General features: G+C 43.2%; 1 protein-coding gene across 1 annotated transcript in view; it reads left to right on the forward strand.

The window, feature by feature from the left end:
• LOC144823665 (uncharacterized) overlaps positions 1-22,949 on the forward strand; it is a 41,754-nt gene extending 18,805 nt beyond the window's left edge. The window contains exons 3-4 of the mRNA XM_078682373.1: positions 10,824-10,882; positions 18,540-22,949. Coding sequence (XP_078538499.1) covers positions 10,824-10,882; positions 18,540-19,075 — 595 coding nt within the window. The 3' untranslated portion in view covers positions 19,076-22,949. The remainder of the gene's footprint in view (positions 1-10,823; positions 10,883-18,539) is intronic.
• Positions 22,950-24,267: the final 1,318 nt, after the last annotated feature.

The following is a 24,267-nucleotide window of genomic DNA, read 5'->3' on the forward strand; positions in this document are numbered from 1 at the left end:
CACACTGAGTCACATTGGGAGGTCGGGGGGGCCTTTCAATAGAATGCAACTAGATTTCATCGAAATGCCAAGAGTTAATCGCCTTCGGTATGTGTTGGTGATTGTATGCGTATTTTCCAGATGGGTTGAAGCGTACCCTACACGTAGGTGCGATACACTCACAGTGGCTAAATTGGTGCTCAGGGAGTTGATACCGCGCTTCGGGGTGCCTGCCTCTTTGGAATCTGACAGAGGAAAACATTTTAACAGCGAAATAGTGAAGATGTTGTGCTCCACACTGAATATCGATCAAAAGCTGCATTGTAGTTATCGACCAGAAGCTTCAGGAATTGTGGAACAAGTGAATGGCACATTGAAGAATAGATTGGCTAAAGTAGTGGCATCCACATCTTTGAGTTGGCCAGATGCTCTTCCTCTAGTGCTCATGAGCATGCGCAGCACACCTGACAGGAGGACAGGTCTCTCTCCCCACGAGATCCTGATGGGGAGGGCCATGAGACTTCCCACAGTTCCAACTACTGCCCTATTGAATATTACAGATGATCTGATCTTGGATTATTGTAAAGGACTGTCTGACGCCATCCATTCTGTGTCCCTTCAGGTGTATGCGGCTGAAGTTCCAGCATCGAGGAACCTGTGTCATGACCTGAACCCAGGGGACTGGGTGTTGGTTAAAAAACACGTCCGGAAGAACTGCCTAGATGTTCGCTGGCGTGGGCCCTTTCAGGTAATCCTGATAACGAACACCGCGGTGAAGTGCGGGGGGCTGCCAAATTGGATCCATGCATCCCATACTCGAAGAGTTCCAGCACCTCTAGAAGGAACAGCTCCTATCCCAGACGAAAGCCCGGAAGTGGAAGAAGGGTCGCAAGAAGGGATTGCAGCAGCTGAGGAGGTGTCGGAAGAAGTTGGGAACGCAACGGATTCAGAAGAAGAGCGAAGGCAGGACGGCAGTGAGACGGAAGACGCAACTGAAGGAGAGAGCAGAAGTGAATACGACTCAGACTCAGATCCGTATCAGAGCGACCAAGAACCAAGTGAGAGGACAAGGAATAGGAGAATAAGGCTTGGAGCTGCCACTTGGCCAACAAGGAGAAGAAGGCTAAGTTTGAGGTCGGCCCAAGAAGAAACGGTTGCTCCTATATCCGAAGACTCAGATCCAGAAGAAGATATCCAGGATCAAGCCGAGGAGGGTCTTAGAAGATCAAGGAGGGTGCGAGTGCCTAGTAGAAGATACTCTACTCCCGACTGGACCTACCTCGTTGCAGATGTCTGGGGGGCACAGAACCGGGAGGATCCGGGAAGTGGACCTGATCAGAACTGACCCGATCATCACAGTGCAAATAAGGTTTCTACTGCCAGGAGCGGAGACCGAAAGGTTGCTGACACTCAACATCGTTCATCCTGCTCTCCTGAGCGGAATAAGAAAATTGATTTTAGAGACAGTTGAGTTTCCAGTTTGCTGTTCACGATATCCAATATTGGAGGGAACTCTTCTTCGTTTGGAAATGCTTGAGCGAGTAGTAGAAATTCTAGGAGCACTCATTGTTGTGGATTAATACCATATTGCGAATGTCTTCAAGGGGGCGCAGAACTGGAAAGGTGAAGAAAGTGATCCTGATTAGAACGGACCCCTTTGTGATTGTGGATGTAGAACTGATAGTACCAGGAGTAGAAATTGAAAAAACGCTAACTCTCAATTTCGTCCGTCCACTTGTCCAAAGCGAAATAAGGAGAATAATCCTAGAAACAGTTGACTTTCCATGTTGTGGTACGAACTGCCCAGAACCTGAGGGAATGATACTTCGGATGGACATTTATGAAGACGTAGTGTCCCTCCTTGAGCCATACATAACTTTAGATGAAAATAAGACTTTTGAAAAGAAATTGTAAACTTGTTGCAAGATAACCTAGCGCCGAGTGGAAGAAGAAAAGTGATAGGGGTTTCCTTTTAGTGGATGGAGAAGGGCTAGGGTTGTCTAATTTCTACGGGACTTTGAACTGCTTTGCGGAATAAATTGTCAAGCTTCCAAGTGTTCAAAAGAAAGACATTGCGAGAAAGAAAGACTTTTGGCTCAGAAAAGAGAAGAAGTGAATGCTGGAAGAAAGTCAAGAACTACACTGTTTGAGAACATGGAGGCTGGCAACCCGAACCGCAGGGCAAAATGTATAGTTGTTACATTTTTAGGAGTAGTGGTTTCTCTTATAATTTTAGTGGTAACTGTTTCATTCCTAGTGGGACACGAAAGGGATGAAACTGCAGTCAAGGAGGTCAAGGGAGTGTCAACACCGAAAACTACCATTATTAAGGAAAAGGGAAACATCAATGATAAAGACAAAGCGTTGTTAGATGCAGAAATAAAAAGGCTACATACAGATGAGTCACAGGGAAATTACAAGTCAAATGCTTATGCTAAATTGCTTTATGAATATGTTGATGCCATGGAAGTGAAGGATTGTTACGTTTGTATGCAATTACCAGCTTCTGTGGAGGAGGGTATCAGATACCATCATCTTCCATTGACATATGGAATCACATGCAGTTTGTTGTTGAGCATATTTTATGGACGAGATGGATTTGAGTATTATTTCTCGAATTTCGACTCGACATTGCCAGAGGTCCCGAATTTCAAGCATTTGAACAAATGGGACTATTACAAAAGAGAAGACAGATTACACAAATGGTTTATTCCATGGAAAACGCTAGATACTTCACATGCTCGAAGAATCAATCTGACTTGTCAAATATCAGAAGTTGAGAAAAAGTTTATAGGACAGGTAGATACTAGATACAGGAGGCAGAAGATTTTGAAGGCATCAGGACAATGGGAAACAGATTGGACCAAGGAGGAAAGGGCACATCAAAGAAAAGGTAGTATTGGTCCAATTGCTTTGGATAAGGAGAAACGGGGGAAACTGTGCATTCACAGGAGTTACTCTTATTATGAAAACTTTTATGTAGGTCAAGTCAATTGTGAACATGCCTTTCAATTGGAGTACTACTCTAAGGACTTTTTGAAAGGGATGCAAGCAATTCCAAATGTATATTTTGTATGTGGAAGAAATGCCTATGTGAAGCTACCAGATAATTGGTACGGATCATGCTATCTGGCTGTTGTCTTCCCTAAAATATATCATGTTGAGAATTTAGACACGCCAAAGAAAGAAATACCAACTAGATGGAAGCGAGGGCTGGGTGCAGCAGAAGTAGTTGGAGATGTACTCGGTGCTGCATTCCCTTTCTTAGGACTGATATTGAATGACATTAAGATCAGGAGGTTAGCTACAGTCGTAGATAGGCTATCTGCCAGTACTGCAAGATCATTGATGCTGATAGAAGGGGAGATGCAATCGATTAGGGCAATGGTTCTTCAGAACCGACTTGCTTTAGACGTTCTGTTAGCTAAAGAGGGAGGAGTCTGTAAGGCTTTGAAGGTCCAGGAATGCTGCACTTACATTCCAGACAATTCAAAACCTCTAGAGAAGTATATACGAAACATCACTGCCATACACTACGAAATTGAGGACCTGGCAAAAGTAAATGTGTGGGAAAAAGTAGGTCATGGAATGGGTAAAGTTGGAATTTGGTTTGCCAACTTAGGAAAGGGTATCGTTTGGTACATACTGAAACCCATCATCATAATTGTGATTTGCGTAATCACTTTGTGGGGATTGGTGCGTTTGTATCAGTGGTATAGAGCAAATAGGTTGCAGAGAACGATGAGGAAACAGGAGGAAGAGTTGACAGCGATGCAGGACACTCAATACAAGAGTCTGAAAGCATTAGAGAGTATGAAAAGAAGTGGCACAGCCATGTCTTCACTTTGAAGGGTTCTACATTTTTAGTGTCTTGATGGTGATGACCCCTGAAGGTCATCAAAGGGGGGACTGAGAGAGCACAAGTTTGAAAAAAATGTATAAGTGTACCATATTTACAAGCACGTAGTTAGTTAACATGTACTTTGCACCAGAGTGTTTATATTTAGAAGTGAAATACACAGAGTGTCTTATATTCAGTAGTGAAATGCATAGAATGTTTAAGTAGAGTAACAATAATCATAACTGTGTGAGACTAATGTAGAAATGTTTGGGATGAATATGAAAACCTCACGTTCTCATGTTAAAGGAATAATGTAAGAGTTGAATGTAACTCTAAAAACCAGTATATTGTGTAGGCCTCATGGCAATTCACAAGCAAATATAAACGTGCTGCTAAAATAATGTGAGACAAGGTTGACATGGTTCTTCTAAATGTACTATTGAACTTAGGGTTAAAAGTATATGCTTTATAGATGTGTTATTTTAGAAACGTATGTTAGTTAAGAATGTTTACTGTTTAAATCAAGTTAACGTTTTAAGAGTGCAGGGACCTGCTTCATGTAAATCAAGTAGGCCTGAACTGATAATGTCATCTCCTTTGATGTGCCATGTGCTCGTTAGAGGAGAAGTCGAGAGGTGCCAAGTACAGAGCTTCACTTATATTTTATGACCTATAGATATGGTGGAGTCTGGAATTTGAGGCCCACTGCAGGACGAGCTGTATGCAGGTGCGAGGGTCCTAATCAGCTCGAATGAAAGGGACTTTGTTCAGTGGCGCCTTGCGCAGGCCTGTAGGAGTTTCCAGGAATTTCAGGGGGTATCAGCGCACTGGAGAAGAAGCCTGGGAACCAAGGTCAACTTTAACAAGGGTCTTCAAGAGTACCATCATGGAGTTTACCGCGCAAAGATGTACCACGTGAGGGGCGTCCCAAGGGGCGTTTCTTTTGGAAATGTGATTTGGTATTAGGGAAAGAGACCCGGGAGGAGAGCAGAGCAGATGATTTTGGGAGCCTAAGGAAGCGGATGGGTAGGCAGATAGGCTGATCAGGAGAGACCCATTATCAGAGAAGAGACAAAGAGAAGTGCGTGATCTTCTTAGGAAGTCACCACGGCTGACACCTAGAGGGGTAAAGATCTTGCTAAGTAGGGATGTCACTTAGGATAGTGTAGGGACAGACTAACCTTAATTTTCTTTTCTGTAATGACTTTGAGGTTGCAACTTGTATCCATTTTGGAAACCCTTATGGTTTTTGAGCTTGTACTTATTATTCTGTTTTTCAGACTCAGACTATTCAAAAAGTTCATGTTCATAGTGATACCGATTTATCTTCTTAATCTCATTTTGAGAAGTTTGTATCTTCAGTTATCTTTGACTTTATATTAAATCTTTGAAACTTAAAATTTGGTCAGTGGTCATTTAGAGTGGTGTAAGTTCTTAAATTGATTGATCTATTGAAAGATTACCTTTTACTCAATGACAGGTACCAACGATTCAGTCGACATAGTTTGGGATTTGGTAAGGTAACTAGTAACCAGTAATCCCGCGTTAGCAAGAACAAAAGAAAAATGTGCAAGCGTAGACATTTAAAAGCATCCTCAGACATTGTTTACATAAAAAGTAAAGAGCACACAAGGGTTAATAAACTCGGACAGCGGTGAAAGGTAAATTATGAAGCAGTGTTGAAACACATTCCCATCAAACTAGAATGCATATATCTGGCTGCAGGGACCATAGCAAGCAGGTATAACTTAGGACTTAAAAAAATATATAAATGTATATCTGCAGCAATACATAAATAGATGAAGCACTTATGGGACCCGGACCGGCCCCGGAAAAGTACATGTCCCGCTTCTACTTAAAGTTCAACTGATCTGGAGCAGGTTTTCGACCGGCTGTTAGAGAGCGACTTCCACATGGTAGCCTGCAACTCCACTGGGACAACGGCCTTCGTCAACCAGTAATATGATGACAAGATATGGAGCAGCTACACAGAGTACATCTTCTTCAGTAAGTCACAGCGTGCTTGGAGTGCGCATGGGGTGGTGCCTGCTATGTCCATCCAGTGTGTGCACCTGCTACCCCCTGTGCCCTGGTGAATCTATCCAGGAAGCCCAGAGTCACTTCCGGGAGGTGGTGTTGGTTTCAAGCTTGTACCAGGCACCCAAAACAAATGTATGAGTTGAAAATAAAAGTAAGCTTCAATATATTGCAGCTTGCACCCACACCCTAGTAGCGGGCGAAACATATACCTAACTGCCATTGTACTCTGTAAGGGGTACCCCTTGCTTGCAGCAGCCCCTCTTGTATCAACATTACATTTGTTTTAAACAGACTGAAAGGTTCTGTAGCTCTTTTTGAAACCCATTCCCTCTGTTGTAAAGTTTTCCCACAAGATGAAAAGTGTCCGGCTGTTTTAGATGGGAGACTTTGAACATTTAATTGCAACACGGTCCCCGTTTCTCATTAACTACAAGGTACAGTAACAGCAGGCATTAATCGGGAAGGGATTGGAACCGTAGGATAAAGACCGAGCCTCACCCTTCCATAAACAGACGTTGCTGCATGGTTTTCGGATGGGGGATTGCGTGGACTGCCAGTCAGTGTCTCACATAGCCGATAGAATTGCTCAGTGGGTTGAGCGCTCTCCTCTGCAGCATGTGATGTCCAACAGGTCACTAGATGGAATCAGAGAAAGGCTGACTAAGCTTGCCATCCTTCAGAGGTTGACAAATAAGTTGACATAACTGACTGCGCAGTCGTGCTTTTGAGGTTATAAATCCTCAGGTGTTCTCACACTTATGCAGGATAAAGACAATATTTCACTCCTGATGAAAGGCTCATAGCAGTTCTTAGTAAGATGCAAAGGCGCCCCCTATCTGGAGAGTGGGGAGCAATGAGAAACTTGTAATTCAAAATCTTACGAGAGCTGCTGCATATTTATAAAACACAAACGACACACAATTAATGGACGGAATGCAGAACAAATCAACACATTCAACCCCAGTCAAAAGATCTGGCTTAAATCCATCATTCTTTTGCACACCATGCCACCCCAGTTTAGATCTGGCCATATGCAAATCAGTCTTGACCCTGTGCCTCATGGGAACAGTTGAGCCCGAACTGCCAAGCCAGGTCCTTCCTGGACCAGAAACAAGCATCCTAGGAACAAAAGAGGGGGAACAGGGAGCCAAAGGAAAAATAGGTCCAGCGCCCACGCTCCCAAAGCTAACGTGGTAATCACTAAAGGGTGACTGTTCCTAATGGAAGAAGAAGCTGGCCAATTTGGTAGCTAAAGGAAACTAGTGAGTGGAAAGTACTCACTGTAAAGATTGGAAACTGATAGTAATGAAGGTCTGGGAATTCCTCCTTTTGGAAAAAGTGCCCTCACACACCCATGCGGGTGTCCTACTTCATCATCAGGTGTTGCTCCTCATGGGGGTAGTGTTGCAGTCCCCCATGAGCCCCGCAAGAGGGCTCTTTGTTGAAGTTCTTTTCGGAGTAACGCCGCCATTGTGAGTGTGGGTGTGTGGGGGGGGGATGGGTGAGTGTGTTAAAATTACCACCTCGAAACCCAAGAAACCTATATTCAAGGGTCTGTGTGGTAAGATTAAAACCAATGACAAGGAAGGGCTCTTGGGAAATTATCAGAGGAGTGAGTATTTTCCTTCTGTTCTCTTTGTCAGTAAGTGAAGGTGATAGTGGCGGTAAGTACTTTAGGTCGACTTGCTTCGCGCCTTATCTGGGTACCTAGAAGATCCCGTGGCATTTCATCAGGACCGTGCATAAGGTGAAGAAAAAGGGGTGTTAAAAATAGGAATAAGAGACAGTAACACTCAGTATTCCTATGATACCTATATTCAGGTTTTCGGTGTCAGTGCGTCTGAGGGAACATCCGCTAGGCGTTCCTAAATCCAATCCTACCGATATTAACGGATGGTCTCATCGGCATGGTAGCGCGGCGTAAAGAGGACAATGTACCCTCTCCTCAATTGCAGCATATTACCTGCCCTTGATGTGAAATGATCTATAATGCTCTCTTTGCATTGTATTAGATGTCTAAACCATGCATTACAAAACGCTACCCTTTGAATTCAGGAATGATCAAGATATAGTGGGTTCCAGTTAACATAACAAAAGCAATGGTAAACGAAGGGTAGCGTTTTGTAATGCATGGTTTAGAGATCTTATACAACGCAAGGAGAGCATTATAGACCATTTCATATGTAAATTGTGCTAAAAAGAAGTAATGTTGTTTTATTAAAATTTGTAGTTAACCCTGATGAATGGCTATTTTAGCCCGAAATGCATTGGGTGGATGTAGACTGCCTTGGATGATCGATGCATTTCCACATGTGCTTCAGAAAAAGGCCTGGATGGGCATATCTTTAGTATTTGAAGCAATGGAAAAGCATGCAACCTTACATGTGGACGGTGAAAGAAATGTAACAATACTGGATGACACAGAATAAAATGGTTAAATATGGATTACCAAATTGAGACGGAGTATTTTGCATATACATGGAAAACACTGTGTGACTGGGACTAGGCGTAATAGCGCTCCACACCTGACGTGGTTGGAGGATATGCCACTTGTCCTGCCATTTTTAGCAATGATTGGTTGGAGTGTATGTATGTCTGTGTGGGGCACGGAAAGTCTACGTATGACTGGACCGCATTGATCTCAGCTTTAAAGTGGCTGCATCGGTTACATTTTCCAATTGGGTGGAATCTGTAGTTTTACGTTTAATACTGTACTCGTATGTTAGGAAATCTCATGGATGTCACCTAAAAAGCAAATTCTCCCTGAAGATGTGAAACTTGACTAGGGGCTGATACGCAGCCATGTGTTCTCGATAATAGCTGTCACAACTCATGTAAAATATTCATTGTTTTTAATAGGAAAGGTCTAGTTGAACTTGCCTGCAACGATCTGCAACATGTGACACAGCTGCTACTACTTTGACTGCAATTCTTTAAAAAAAAAATTATCCTTCTGAGCTGGGAAGGAGGGCGACAGAGTTATCAAGTTTCCTGTGTCCAGGGGTGCACAGCTCAGCTGGTCCAGGATTTTTGTTTGTACTCTGGTACAATGCTGTTTATTCCAGTGCAAAATTAGGACTGCAAGTCCAGGAATGCAAATTAAACAGGCATTGATCAATGTCAATAGTTCATGCTTTGGTGTAAACACTGAGGTGCTGCTGTTTCTAAAGCCCTGTCAGGCAGCTCATTCCCATTGCCGTTGAACCAGGCAGAGGGGAACAGAGAGGCGGCCTCAGCCAGATGCCGGAAGAGCAGGTATGAGAACTGGTAGATGCCCCTTGCTCTTGCATTGCTGGCCTGGGCCGCAGTAGCGGTCCTGACTGCCAGGCGGCACAGAGAGCTGCTGTTCGCACTGGTAATGGTGGACACAGAACGATTTCCTGCCTCACACCACCCAAAAATGAGTGCATCCACTGTAGACCTCTGTCTGGGTCGCCGTTCATCTACAAGTTCGTGCCAACTATTTTACATAAAATTAAGGAATACAATGTTATCCCTGCTGCCAAGCTGTGGGTTATGTGGGCATCTAAAGAACCTGGTCTGTGTGTATGGGGGAAGCTCACCAGGGAGTGAGGGTGTGAAGAGACAAGTGATCCGGATTGCCGATGAGCATGGAAAATATTTCACCCACTAACTTGTAAGAGACAGGTTCAGCAGCCACCTCTTTTTATTGCAGCGAAAATCTGTGGGCACATGTCATGGGTATATTCACTATGGGTGGGCAGAATCTCGTGGAGTTTTTATGTAATTCTGCGGAATTCCACAGAGTAAAACTCTACGGGCCTCATTTATGAGGCCGTGCGTCACTTTTACGTCGCCGGTGCATCACTTTTTGTGACGCACCAGCAACGTAAAAAATGTGCCTTGTTGCACCATATTTACAAAGTGACGCATCTAGGTAGATGTGTCACTTTGTAAACCCCTGCGCTATATTATACCTACGCCAGGTATAATATATGCAGGGGGGGGGCGTTCTGACCCAAGACAGGGTCATAGAAGTGATGCAGTGAAATCTATAAGATGCGTCAATTTCTTACGCCTGCCTCACAGCAGGCGTAAGGCTGACGCAGGTCCTTTCACAAGGACACGTTGCTGGAGTTGCGTCACTTTTGTGACACACTCCAGCAATGCGTCACTTTTGTGCCATACAGATACGTCAGAAATACTGACGTATCTGTAACTCCTTGCGCCATGATGCGTCATACTGTAAATATGAAGCATCATATTTACTCTCAAGGAGGGCGCAGTAAAAAGTGACGCATCTCTGTTTTCACGCAGCGATGCGTCACTTTTCATAAATGATGCACTACGAGTTCCACCCACCCCTAATTGGCATAGATGGGAATCAAACAGGATATGCACTGCATTATATTTCTACCCCTAATCTAGGAGTAAAAATGTAGCACAGTAATCCAATGCCCTTTAAATTAGGAAGAGTAACTTTCCCTTGTGCCAAGCAGGACTTGGATAGTGTAATCGGTGGTGTGTCAAGTATATACTTCACTGCATGCTCCAATGAATAAGGGATGTCACAAGGTGTATACCTGCCACAAGCAAGCATTTTGATTATATTAGCAGTTAAAAATGCAAATTGCCTAGCCTCATCACATTTTTCACAGATTTATTCCAATTCAGTGCATGCACAAAACGAACTTTAATCCTCACTTGAAAAATTATTTGTGAATCACATCCATAGACACACTTCAGTAATTGTGTATATTTTTAATATGCTTTTTTAGTGGATGATGCATTCTCTTAGTACATGACCTGAAACGTTTATTCTATCTAATAGTTCATCTTTCCACCACATTTCATGAAACAATATGAAAGCAAATTATTTAAAAAAAATGTAAATGTCTTGAAAATCTATTTCAAAATGCATTGTTATGTATGTGGGCCAAAGCGCTTCGCACATTAAAGGTGTATATTAGATCTGGCACTAATATCTCTATTATTTCAACAGGGCTTTTATTACTGTAAACAGCAATACCACGTACACAGTTTTTCATGATTTGAAAAATGGTAAGCATATCTGTAAAGTTTTCTGTCTAAAAATGCTCAATATGGCACTTGGTTTGCACTTTGCTTTTGAACAAGGTTGTTCAGCAGAGATCCACAACAGAGTTTCAGAATATCCACATAACAAACATTTACCTAAAATCTAAATGAGAGTCATTTAAATAGTCAGTGGTTCTCCCCTAAATGTGGCATTGGTTGTTCCCCCATGAGCAAATACTGCATAACCCTGCTCTAGACATACGTAAGCATGTCAGATGTGTTTATATGGCCCAGGTCAAGAAATTAAAGACGGTCCCTTCAAATGACCTGTTTCAATGTAAATTGAGGGCTACACCTTCATTAGATTTTAGACAATACTTATAGAATGATCTTAATATGGCCATCTCAGACGTTCAGGCAGCATCGGTGCTAAATATTATAGATATGCTACTAAATAACAAGCAGACAAAACAATTACCCAAAAAGGAAATGCTTTAATTAACACTGAGAGCCAAACCAACTTAGAGGCATTTTCACAAATATTGTTATGACTCAAAAAGCATATGTAGTTACAAATACACGTGAACTTACATAACACGTCCACAAACGACTGGATTTCAACATACATACTATTTTTTAACTATCATGGATTCCAACCAAGGCCACATGGGCCTTACTGAACTCAGATTTTGAAGGTATCCACACAAGATAAATGCTAGAATCTTTTATTAAAAAGTGGTAAATCTTTACCTGCAGCCTAAGATTTTATATAGTTGCAAAGTTACTTCGATCGGGTTTTGCAAAGGTGGCTAGCAGTAGTCACAGGTTTCTATGTGTACTCTTCTTCTTGTAAATGTAGGTTTTCCTAGTTATTATGACGGAAAGTCTTAATTTTATTAAAGACACGGAGGCGAGTATTATGCATTCTAATCTTGCATTTATTACAATAGCAGCCAAATAAGTGAAAAATTATAGTTCCCAGAGGGCCAGGCGAGAACTGGGCCATGGGAACGAGAAAAAACGTTAGTACAATAGCCAATCAGCATCGTGTAAACAGATAAGAGAACACACTGACTGCGCAGCTTCCTCTTTTCGCGGCGAGTAGGTCAGATAACATTAGAGAACAAAGAAAAAATAGCCAAAACAACAGAAACAGCCAAAGTCCAGGAGCAGATATCTTGAACCACAGGGAGCCAAGGGCAGAGTCCAACTTGAACAACTGGAGAAGGCGTTGAGAGAGCTGAAGAAGTCCATGAAGGTGAGGCACGAAGTCGATGGAGAGAAGACCTCCTATGATGAAGCAGGTGGCAAGGCCGGATTCGCTGTAGGGAGGGAGAACACAGATTAGTAGTGTAGCGGTGGGATAATACTCGCCTCCGTGTCTTTAATAAAATTAAGACTTTCTGTCATAATAACTAGGAAAATCTACATTTTATGGCAAGACCGGAGGCTCCTATTATGCTTGTTTAAAGCATATTAATGACATCAGAAGCAACAGAATGAACAGGTTTACAATAGAACATGCGAAAAACACTGTCATTGGACCAATCTGCTGATCTCAGGATGTCTTCCAGACGGGAGCCGGACCAAAAGGCCTTAGAGGCCATGGCCCCCCTGGCCGAATGCGCTCCGAAAACGTAGACGTCAATACCGGCAAGAGACATGACCCAGCGAACCCAACGGGCGAGGGTAGGGGAAGAGACAGGAAGATGGGGTTTGCGAAAAGAAATAAGGAGTTGGGAACAAGAGGACGCCCTGAGATCAGCTGTTTTTTGTTCATATACTTTCAAACACTGTCCCACACAAAGCTGTGGTTGATCAGGGAAATAAGGATAAAACACAGAATCCAAATTAGTCTCAGTTCTTCTACGAATCTGGAACAAAACACCTGTAGGACAGAATTGTCTGGAAGAAATATCTAAAGCTCTAACATCAGAAACTCTTTTAATCGAGATCAAACAAAGTAACATGGTTAATTTTGCAGATAACATTTTGAGAGATAAGGCAGAGTTAGCAGGCCAATTCATGAACAGTTTAAGGACTACAGAAACATCCCATAAAAAGGAATACTTAGCCAACGGAGGTTTAACACATCAAACCCCTTTGAGGAGGCGACAGATCAGGGGATGAGCGCCAACCGGTTTGCCATAGATCTGAATATGGTTGAGAGAAATTGCAGATCGGTAGAGGTTAACAGTACGATAGGCCTTACCGGCACTGGCCTCAGAAGCCAGAAAATTGATAATGAAATTTAGAGGGGCTGAAAGGGGATCGATATCCCTCTCCAAACACCAGCTTGCCCAAAGAGACCAAGCGGATTTGTATGCTTTGGAAGTCCCCGGAGCCCAGGCCTGGTTGATGAAGAGAGTAGCCTCTTGTGAAAGGAGGACGTTAGAAGAGGGAGGCCGGAAACTTTCCAGGCCGACAGGATCAAGGAGTTGTCCAGAATAAGACTGTGACGAAGGCCCTGGGGATTGAGGAGAAGATCGTCAAAAGACGGAAGGAGAACAGGAAAGTCTACAGCCATCTCCAGCAAGGAGGGGAACCAAATTTGAGCTTGCCAAAAGGGAGCAACCAGCACCAGAGAAGTGGACTGGCGACGGACTTGAGACAGAACTCTGTTGATCATAAGAAAGGGGGGAAAAGCATAGTTGAGGTGATGAGACCAATCCTGAAGGAAAGCATCCGTAGCTAAAGCCAAAGGGTCCGGCCGCCAACTGAAGAACTGGGGCAATTGACAGTTGAGGCGGGAAGCAAAGAGATCTATAGAAAAGGGACCCCATTTGTGAGAAAGAGACAGGAAAACGGAGGGACAAAGCTTCCAATCGCTGGAATCGTGGAGAAACCTGGAGTGCCAATCTGCCACGGAATTGAGATTTCCGGGAAGATACTCCGCTGTTAAGGAGAACTGATGTGCCAGGCAGAATTCCCACAGACTTTTTGCTAAATCCGCTAGAGGCTTGGACTTGGTCCCGCCGAGATGGTTGATATAGCGAACCGCAGAAACATTGTCCATGCGAAGGAGGATGGAACATTGGATTCTGTCCTTGGAAAGGCTTTGGAACGCAAAGGAACCTGCAAGCATCTCTAAACAGTTGATGTGCAGCTTGGACTCCTCTGACGACCATGTACCTCCAGTCGAGATTGGTCCACAGCGGGCGCCCCAACCCGACAGGCTTGCATCGGATTCTAATACAAGATCTGGGGCAGTGGCGAAGATTGTGCGCCCGTTCCACGCATCTAAATGGTCTATCCACCATTGCAGCTCGGTGCGGGACTCGGGGTCTAGGGCGACGAGATCTGCGTAGGCAAGGCCTTGTCGAAGATGCCTGATTTTGAGGCATTGAAGAGCGCGGTAGTGGAGAGGACCTGGAAATATGGCCTGAATGGAGGAGGAAAGAAGACCGACGATCCTGGCCAGGGACCTGAGGGACAGGAGGGACGACTGCAGGACTGAAGCAATTTCCACTTTGATTCTGGAAACATTGGAAAGGGGCAGACGGAGGGAAGCGGCCACCGAGTCCACAAGGAAGCCCAGGAACTCCATGTTTTGAGACGGAGTCAAGGAAGACTTCTCTGTGTTGACAAGAAAACCCAGATCTAGAAGGAGAGACTGCGTTGTCCGCAGATCGGACAGAAGGGAGAGTCTGTCGGAATTCAGGATCAGAATATCGTCTAATTAGATGATAAGTCTGATTCCGAGGGAACGGAGAAAGGCAATCACTGGTTTCAAAAGCTTTGTGAAGCACCAGGATGCGGAAGAAAGACCAAAGGGGAGAAAGATAAAACAGTAGGTCACTCCTGACCATTGAAACTGAAGAAACTTCCAATGGGACTGGTGAATAGGAACCGTGAGATAGGCGTCTTGAAGGTCCAAACGAACCATCCAATCCTTGGGACGTAGAGTGTCCCGTAAATGGAGAATTGTCTCCATCTTGAAGTGTCGATATATCACAAACTGGTTGAACCACTTTAGGTTGATGACAGGACGTTGTTTCTTGTTTTTCTTTTGGACAAGAAAAATGGAGCTTAGAAAGCCGGAAGAGTCGTAAGGAAAAATCTGAATGGCCTGTTTTTGGAGTAGTGACAGAATCTCGTTTGGGATTAGGGCGGCCATATGGGAGGAGAAGACCAGGGGGGGGAGGAGGTCTGGAGAGGAGGAGAAGAGAACTCTATTAGGTAGCCTTGAACAGTGTTGAGAACCCATGGGTCTGAACTGATGGTGCGCCATTTTGACAGAAATAACTTTAGACGGCCCCCTACAGGAGGGGAAGAAGAAAGGCTTACCTTGCTGGTTGGAGTTGGAATTGCGGTAGGATTTCTGTCCTCTACCTCTGAAGCCACGGCCTCGGTGTGGGTAAAACTGAGGCTTGTATTCTTGGGGGGAGTTGTAGGAGCCTCTGGAGCCTTGGTTATAGGGACGGCCGGAAGAGCGACCCCTGCCTCGTCCGGCCCGGCCAAAAACACGAGGGGCAAAGACCTTTTTGATAGATTGTTGCGCCTTGTCAAGGGAGGCAAAGGTCGAAACAAACCTACTGAGGTCACGGACCAGGTTATCCCCGAAGAGGAGACCATTGGCTTTGGGACCAGGATCCATGGGAGCCAGGTTGGCCAGTTTGGAATCCAGCTTGATCAAAAGTCCCTTACGACGTTCATGGGTAATGGCAGAGTTGGCGTTGTCTAGGAGACAGAAAGCCCGTTGAGCCCACATGGAGATATCCTCCGCAGAGAGGTCTGAACCGTCCAATCGGGCAGTTTCTGCCATGTCCAAAATACGGGCCAGGGGACCCACCACATCCAGCACCTTGTCCTGACAGGAGGACCACGCCTTGTCTACTCCCTTACAAGGATCTTTGCCGAACTTGGAGAAGAAGGTGAGGAGGGGTTGATCAATAGAGGGAACTAGGGTGATTTTCTCGGGCAAAGAGGGTTTGGGGCACTCAGATTTGAGCCAAGACCTCACAGCAGTCTCCAGAGGGAGGCGCAAACGAGCTGAGATATATTCACCCACGTGGTGGGATGGAAGCCATTCAGTCGAATTAGGGTGTCGAATGGAGGACGGGTCGAACATGGGGAGACCCTCAGAATCATAAACGGGTTCAAATGTAAAGGAATCTAACTTGGAAAGTTTGGGAGGTGGGGAAGGGGGGTCAGTCACATCAAAAACATCAAATAAGTCGTCAGCTTCAGCCATATCATCGTCTGTGTCCAAGACGGTGGAAATAACCAATTTTTTGATTGGTGACTCTGCGTGCTTTGTCTTCTGCTTTTTCCTGCCCTCAGAACCAACAAACCCCTCCTTCAAAGGAGGCCTGGGAGGCACAACGTCCTCAGTCATAGGCGAGAAAGACTCGCTCATTAACAATGACGACTTTTTAGCAACATGCACAGGAGCAGAGTGATCCACCTTTCGTTTTCTGCTATCCCCCGCAGAATGGGCCAAAGCCTTGGACATGAGGCTGAGCATAGAATTCTCCATTGTTTTTGACATACGTTTCATAGATACTTCCACAGCCTGCTCCACAGAAGTATTAATAAATTTACTTAAGTGCTGTTTAAAAGACCCATTATCCTCCTTGGAGGTCAATTCCTCAGAGGAACTGTCACGTTCCATAGTGCTGTGAAAGAGCAGGCAAAAAACGGGGCAGAAAGGGTTAAAGAATGAGGGAATAGCACTGTAGGCGTGTGCGGGGCGGGCTTGAGGCAGGCTGAGGCGGGGCGAGCAAAAGGCAGAAGAGGAGCACCAAGCCGGTCGGCTGTAAGAGCTCCGAAGCGCCGTGTGAGGAACAAGAGCGAAGGTGAGGGAAATGCGCGAGCAGCGCGAGGAAAGGAGCCGGGCGAAACCACCGGCAGTAAGGGAGAAGGGAGGGGGGAACAGCTGACAGACCGCGAGCGGTCGGAAATGCAGCGTGTACAATGAAAGTTGAACGCGCCACAGCGCGAGGAAACCCAAACTCTGGAAAGCGAAAAGCAATTGCAATGCAAAATTAATAAACCATGAAAGCACAACATTAATTGAAAATAAAACTGTACTGGGAGCAAAGATAAGAGAACACTTATCTGACAGCGAGCAGCAAGAAAAGAGGAAGCTGCGCAGTCAGTGTGTTCTCCTATCTGTTTACACGCTGCTGATTGGCTATTGTACTAACGTTTTTTCTCGTTCCCATGGCCCAGTTCTCGCCTGGCCCTCTGGGAACTGTAGTTTTTCACTTATTTGGCTGCTATTGTAATAAATGCAAGATTAGAATGCATAATAGGAGCCTCCGGTCTTGCCATAAAATTCGATTTCTGTAATGCACATCCGTGTTTGCTCATTGAAAATCTGCCCAACAATTACAAAGTGAAAAACCTTTCCCCTAGTCCTTTTAAGATTATTTTGATGTTTTTCCCTCCCAGGAAAGATATTTATTCGTGCCCTTTTCTGGAGAATATTTCGAAGTGTCCCTAGGGGCTTAAAGGATCTAAGAATCCATAGAACCATCTTTCTCATATCTCCTAAATCCAGTAACAACAGCACAACCACAGTCCCCTGGTGCAGCCTCCTCAGCCTTGAACCTTCTGCCCGCCTCCCCAGATCCAAAAACACTAAACCAACTCACGATCTTACAGAAATAACTAAAAAACCACCTATTCAGAAAATACTTATCATAACTACCCACAGTAAATCTATGCGAAAGACACGTTATGCCTCCTTCCAATATCTTACCCCAGATGTCCCTTTGACCAGTCACAGACCCCACTTTTTTCAGAGGCCAGGAACCGCCAGTATCTCTGTAATTGACTAACCTCAAATAGGCTCAGATTATTTGATTGCTTCCCCTGCAATTGAGAACCAATTCCCTTGATCATTTAATAACGGTACTTCTTGTAAAAGTCTTCAGCCTTAGCATACCAAGGGGACAACATTTGGTCATGAATTTAGAGAATAAGCAGGGCTGTTACTTCTCAGCTCCTGCTATGTTTGGTTTGTTTTCAATCCCCATAGGGAAACAACCGTTACAACACAACTTTTACAACGCACTACCATTAAAACAAAACTTTTACAACGCAACATCCATTACAACGCATGCATTTACAACGCAACCATTACAATGCATGACACTACAACGCACACCACTACAACGCATGTCATTACAATGCAGTCATTACAACACATAGCATTACAACACATAGTACCCCTACACTATCCATCACTTACCCTACTGTTGCACCCCCTGGAGTTAGAATAGTAATTTTTACCCCTACACTATCCAACACTTACCCTACTGTTGCACCCTCTGGAGTTAGAATAGTAATTTTTACCCCTACACTATCCAATACTTACCTTACATGCAATGTAATGTTATGCGTTGTAATGGTATGCGTTGTAAAGGTAGTATGCGAAGTAATGGAATGCGTTGTAAAGGTAGTTTTTAAATATTCGTTGTAAATGCATGCGTTGTAATGGAATGCGTTGTAATGGATTTTGCGTTGTAAAAAATGCGTTGTAATGGTAGGCGTTGTAAAAGTATGCGTTGTAACATCATACATCCCTCCCCATATATTCTTTACTGCTAAAATTTGAGCATAAACTCCATGGATATTTTATGGTTGGAAGCATTAAAACAATGACAAGCATAATTAATTGTTGTTTTCTCTTTTGCATTTCAATCGCAACAATATCTCTGTACATCTTATTCAGCGAGCACCACTACACCCATGCCACAGTTAGGACCAACAGTCAACGCAACCAACGCCAGTAATACAGCTATCACCGTCAGTACGGTCAAAACAACTGTCATTAATGCAACCACCGCCAGTAATCCAACATCTGTCAACAGCAGTATGGGCAATACAACTGTCTCTAATACAACCACCACCAGTAATCCAACATCTGTCAACGTCAGTATGAGCAATACAACTGTCACTAATACAACCACCGCCAGTAATCCAACATCTGTCAACGTCAGTATGGGCAATGCAACTGTCACTAATACAACCACTGCCAGGAATCCAACAACTGTTGCCAACAGTACAGTCAAAACAACTGTCCCAACTTCTGTCAGTACGGTCAAAACAACTGTCATTAATGCAACCAAATCCAGTAATGAAACAACTGTCACCGTCAGTACGGTCAAAGCGACAAGCAGTGCCAACAGTGCATCATATTCCAGCTGGATACTCATCGCGCCGCTCCTTTCTGCATACATGGCGGTCAAGAACAGAGTGATGTGCTAGATATTGGAACAGCCTACAGAAAAGCATATTATAAAGCCCTAATGTCATCTGTATTCAATGCTGGTTTAAAGTCATATCTTGAAAATTTGAATGAACATTAATGATTGTGATGTGACATCCAACAATTTTGTCTCTGAGACATGGACCTCAATTAGTGATAGAAAAAGATATCAGTTTGCTGCCACAGGCTTGCCCTTTTGAACCCCTGTTAGTGGTCTTCAAAATACCACTAAACTCTGTTGAACCTCTGGTCTCAGTGTCGAGTGGCACAAACAGAAATTACGTATAGTTCAAATCCCCTCTTTTACTTTAAATTGATTCTGTATCTTATTCCTACCATAACCATTCAACAGAAAATAAGATGCTGGCGAGCAACTGTGGCTAGGAAAATAGTGCCCCCCCAAATGATGTTACTAGGAGTGTGTGATGTCCTCCATCTCCTGATATTTTGGATGACTGATGTCCATGTGACGGAAGTAAACAAATAATAAGCCTGAACCTTTGAAACAAATAATATGCCCTATGCCGTACTGAAGGTTGCACAAATCTATATGAGTACAAAGTTACAAGAAACAACAAGCATTGTTAAATGCATTAGGTTTAGCCTATGTGATTAATAATACACTGTTTTTTGTTGTAAGTTGTGGCTTTGCTGAGTAGTTGTATAATGTAAGTTACAGAAAATCTGTTAAAGTGTTATGATTTGTTTATGTACAAAAAGACAATATATTGTGCTGTTATTAGTGGTATACTGCTGGTAAGTAATAACATTTTGACGAATGAAATGGAAGAGGGAACTATTGGAATTGATATAATAGCAATATTATGAGTTTAGAGGGGTAAACCTAATTTACCACGAAAACTATTCCCCACAGGGAATTACAACGCGGTTGTTACAATGACCGCGTGGTAACCACCCATACCAATACCCCGCAAGTCAGAACAACGACTTGCGGAGGGGACAGAAAGTGTTGGATTTGAAATCCAACACCTTCCCAATTGTCCTTACAGACTAGAGTTGGATTAGTAAATTATACTATTCCAAAATCCAATGCCCCCCCTCCGCAAGTCGTTGTTCCGACTTGCGGGGTAATGGTATGAGTGGTTACAACGCTGTTGTTGTAACAACTGCATTCTAATTCCCTAGGAGGAAAACGGATGAGTAAAAAAACTGTAAATCCGTTTAGAGGAGTTCTGACAACTTTTGAGGCCGGTGACACAGCACCTGCTGCATGATTCAAATCATGCCCCTAGTCCCTGCAAGATAACTGCATTTGTGACTGCTGTTTAGTAATAAAATATAGCAATATTTGGTGTTTGGAGGGGTTCCTAGAGCTATGGCCCTCGGTGTCACTGCACCTGCAGCACCATTGAAATCATGGCCATAGTGCCTCCTAGATAACTGCACTTGTGACGGCCTGTTTAGCTGTAACATTTAGCAATATTCAGCATTTGATGGGGTCCTTAACACTTTTGGCCCAGGTGCCACTGTACCTGCTGCCCCATTCAAATCAAGCCCCTTTTTATTGTAAGATAACTGCAATTGTGTCTGGCTGTATAGTAGCAAAATATAGCAATATTAGGTGTCTAGAGGAGTACTGACAACTGTTGGGTCCGGTGCAACTGCACCTGCTGTTCCATTGAAATCATGACACAGTTGTCTGCAAGGTACCTGCACTTGTGACTGCCTATTTAGTAGTAAAATATAGCAATATTAGGTGCCTAGAGCTTTTAGTCCGGGTGCTACTGCACCTGCTGCACCATTCAAATCATGACCCTATTGCCTGCTAGATAAATGCACTTCTGACTGTCTTGTTTAGTCAGAAAACTTAGCAATAATCTCGGTTTAGTGGGGTACCTAGAGCTTTTGGCCCTAGTGCCACAGCACCTGCTCCACCATTCAAAACAAGTCCTTTTAACTGCAAGGTAATTGCAATTGTGCCTTCTTGCTTAGTAGTAAAATATAGCAATATGTGGTGTTTAGTAGAGTGATGACAACTTTTGGCCCCGGTGCCACTACACCTGCTGCACCATTTAAATGAAGCCTATTTTAACTGCAAGGTGACTGCAATTGTGACTGCCTCTATAGTAGTAAAATACAGCAATATTAAGTGTTTATAGGAGTTCTGACAACTTTTGTGCCTGGTGCCGCTGCACCTGCTGCACCATTCAAATCATGACCCTGTTGTCTGCAAGATAACTGTACTTGCGCCTGCTTGTAAAATATAGCAATTGTATGTGTTTATTGGGGTGCCTAGAGCTCTTGGTCCTGTTGTCACTGCACCTGCTGCACCATTGAAATCATAACCCTGTTGTCTGCAAGGTAACTGCACTTGTGACTGCCTATTTACTTTAAATTTTAGCAATAATGTGGGGTTTGAGGGGTCCCTGAAGCGTTTGGCCCTGATGCCTTTGCACCTGCTGCACCATTCAAATCAAGCTGCCTTTAACTGCAAGGTAACTGCAATTGTGAATATCTGTTTAGTAGTCAAATTTAGCAATTTTATGTTTTAAGAGTTGTTCTGAAAACTTTTGGGCTCGGTGCTACTGCACCTGCCGCACCATTCAAATCATGACCCTGTTGTCTGCAAGGTAACTGCACTTGTGGTTGCCTATTTAGTAGTAAAATGTAGCATAACTATTGTATATTAACTCTTATTTTAAGGTGCAATGTTTATTGCAACATTTTGAATTTATTCATAAAGACCAAATAGATTTCAATGAAAAATTGAATCCGATAATGACTACAAAGTGCAAAGAAAGGTTCTGAGGCATGAATAGGAAATGCCACAAATGTTCTAAGGCTAAAGCATCTGCTTTGCACAAGTAGGTAATAAAAAGCAAGCATTCCCGCATACTGAAAGAAGCTCTCTGCCTTTTCCGTGGGAAGAGTACCTATCTTGACAGTGAATGGGGCTTAAACAGTGTGAACAGCTTCAGTAGAAGTATCATAAATGCGTGCAGCCATGGGAAGTTAACAAAAAAAACCTTCTACACAAAATCGAATGAGCACAGTAACTTGGCTATGGGAACTGATAAGACCCCCCTTTTAAGATATATTAAATACTAGAGATTTCAGAAGCACAGCACACGCGCTGAACAGGAAAAACCTAAAAAGCACTGCAGTCAAGCAGGTGCACGCTGGTCTGTGTGCCTGCTTTGCACATGCTTTACTTCAGTGCTGTATGTTTCTTGAAACTTTATACTCATATCGACCTGCAAAACTTACAGTATGACTACGAGGAATATTTGTGAGTCTTATAAGTTTCAAAGATGCCCTTCCAACTCTAACCCTTCTTCTGACTGGAAAACTTTCAGGGCTAATGAGTCACAACTGAGAGCTTACCAGCTTTCCATTTTATGCCTAAAACCACAGACACCAAATACAATCAACCCACTGTTATAAACATAAATGTTACATTATATAATATGATTGAAGGGCTCTAGATCATAGTACAACATTCTGGCTGCTCTTGTTATCTTTTTTTTTTTTTTGCTTGTCTGGTCTATATTCCTCTTTCATCTGGTGGAGTCTAGTTTATGGACTTCTTTGGAGCAGTCAAACTGGACTCCTCAAACATTCCTTGCAATATTGCCATCCCAAGAAACGAAGCCAAGCATGAAAATAAAGAGTATTCCAACAGCTACCAAAATGCTGTGTTATGTTGTGGAACAAAGCAATAATGGTATATACCATGACGTTTTTTGTACTTTATAACTATCTTGTATGTATACTGATATTGGGACAAAGGAAATTTGTATTGCATAATGACTTCATATATGGCAATAATGTGTGTAATGCTTTTTAACTGTTGTATATATGTACACTTTTATGGTTTGAAATATAACCGAAATAAAGTCTCTTTTGATTTGATTTGACGTTTTTTGTTTCTTATTGTGGGGTGAACGTACTTTGAAATTGTTTTCATGTGCATTTTAAGGAAGGAGGGCCTTACAGTAAAATCACACTGATAGAGAAATATTTCCTAGAAAAACAATTATTATTTGCCATTGCTTATGAGTGGCAAACCCTTAACTAACACTTTTTTTTTACTCCATTTCATGCTAACTTCTTGAGGTGGACAGAACTCTGGTGCAGTGGTGTGAAAATTCACACACAAATTACATTAATGGTTTGCTTTGACACTGCACCAACATGACACAATCACCACTGAACTGTGAACGGACTCTTTTTTCACATTTGGACCTGTATTATATAAGCCATAGATCCCATATTATATAAAAAAAATAAGGTATAATCTACTCTATCATAAACAAAATCGAGAAATGGCGAATAATGCTGGAAGTTGTACTATAATTGCAGGGTGTCTAGTCTCTTCAGCTCCCCCTGTTCTCGTCAAAGGAAATTGTCTGACAATATTTTGTAGTATTAGTTTTAACCATGGTTTCTGCTCTCGATGGAAAAAATGTCAGGTAGAACAAATGCTTGCAGAGTACAATAATAGAAATTCTGAAAAAGCAGGTCATATATATCAGAATATTTAACAACAATTCAGAGTGAGATGTGTTTTAAGGAGAACATTTGAATGTTTCCTTTTCCATCACAGTGTAATTTACAGTCACTTTATGTTTCATTAACAGGTAAGAGATTTAATTACCCTCAATTGGCAGGAAAAAGGTACCAGTACTCATTATCCAGACAATGCAGTTTTACCCTTGAGAACTCCTAACGACCCAATGCCTTATTTCAATAATGTGTTTCTTTTATGGGGTCATTGGGTTTGGTTACTTATCAAGCAAACACCAAAATAATGGTGTGCATGCCTAGACAGCTTAAGATGAGGGATATATGTTTACAAGGCCACCCCGTTGCGCAGACTCAGTATTCCTCCTACTTGTTTGTAGGTATGGACGCAAGGGGTAATTGGTGACACTGCATTGCCTGGGATGACGGTACAACACGTACCGTTACAACGCGTCCCTTTACGACGCAGTTTTAACAATGCAAGTCATTACACCGACTTGCGTTGGGGGGCGCTGATAGTGAATAGTTTAATTTACTATTCCAACCCCAGTCCCCGTGGATAGTAGGGAAGGTGTTGGATAGTAAATTAAACTATCCCCTATCCTGGAGCGCCCTCCAGCGAAAGTCGTTGTAACGACTTTCGTTGTTAAAACTGCATCGTAACGGTACCGCGTTGTAGCGGTTCCGTTATAAAGGATGTTTCCCC

This window comes from Lissotriton helveticus, chromosome 3_1 (assembly GCF_964261635.1).
Source record: "Lissotriton helveticus chromosome 3_1, aLisHel1.1, whole genome shotgun sequence".
In the NCBI taxonomy this organism is placed as follows: Eukaryota; Metazoa; Chordata; class Amphibia; order Caudata; family Salamandridae; genus Lissotriton; species Lissotriton helveticus.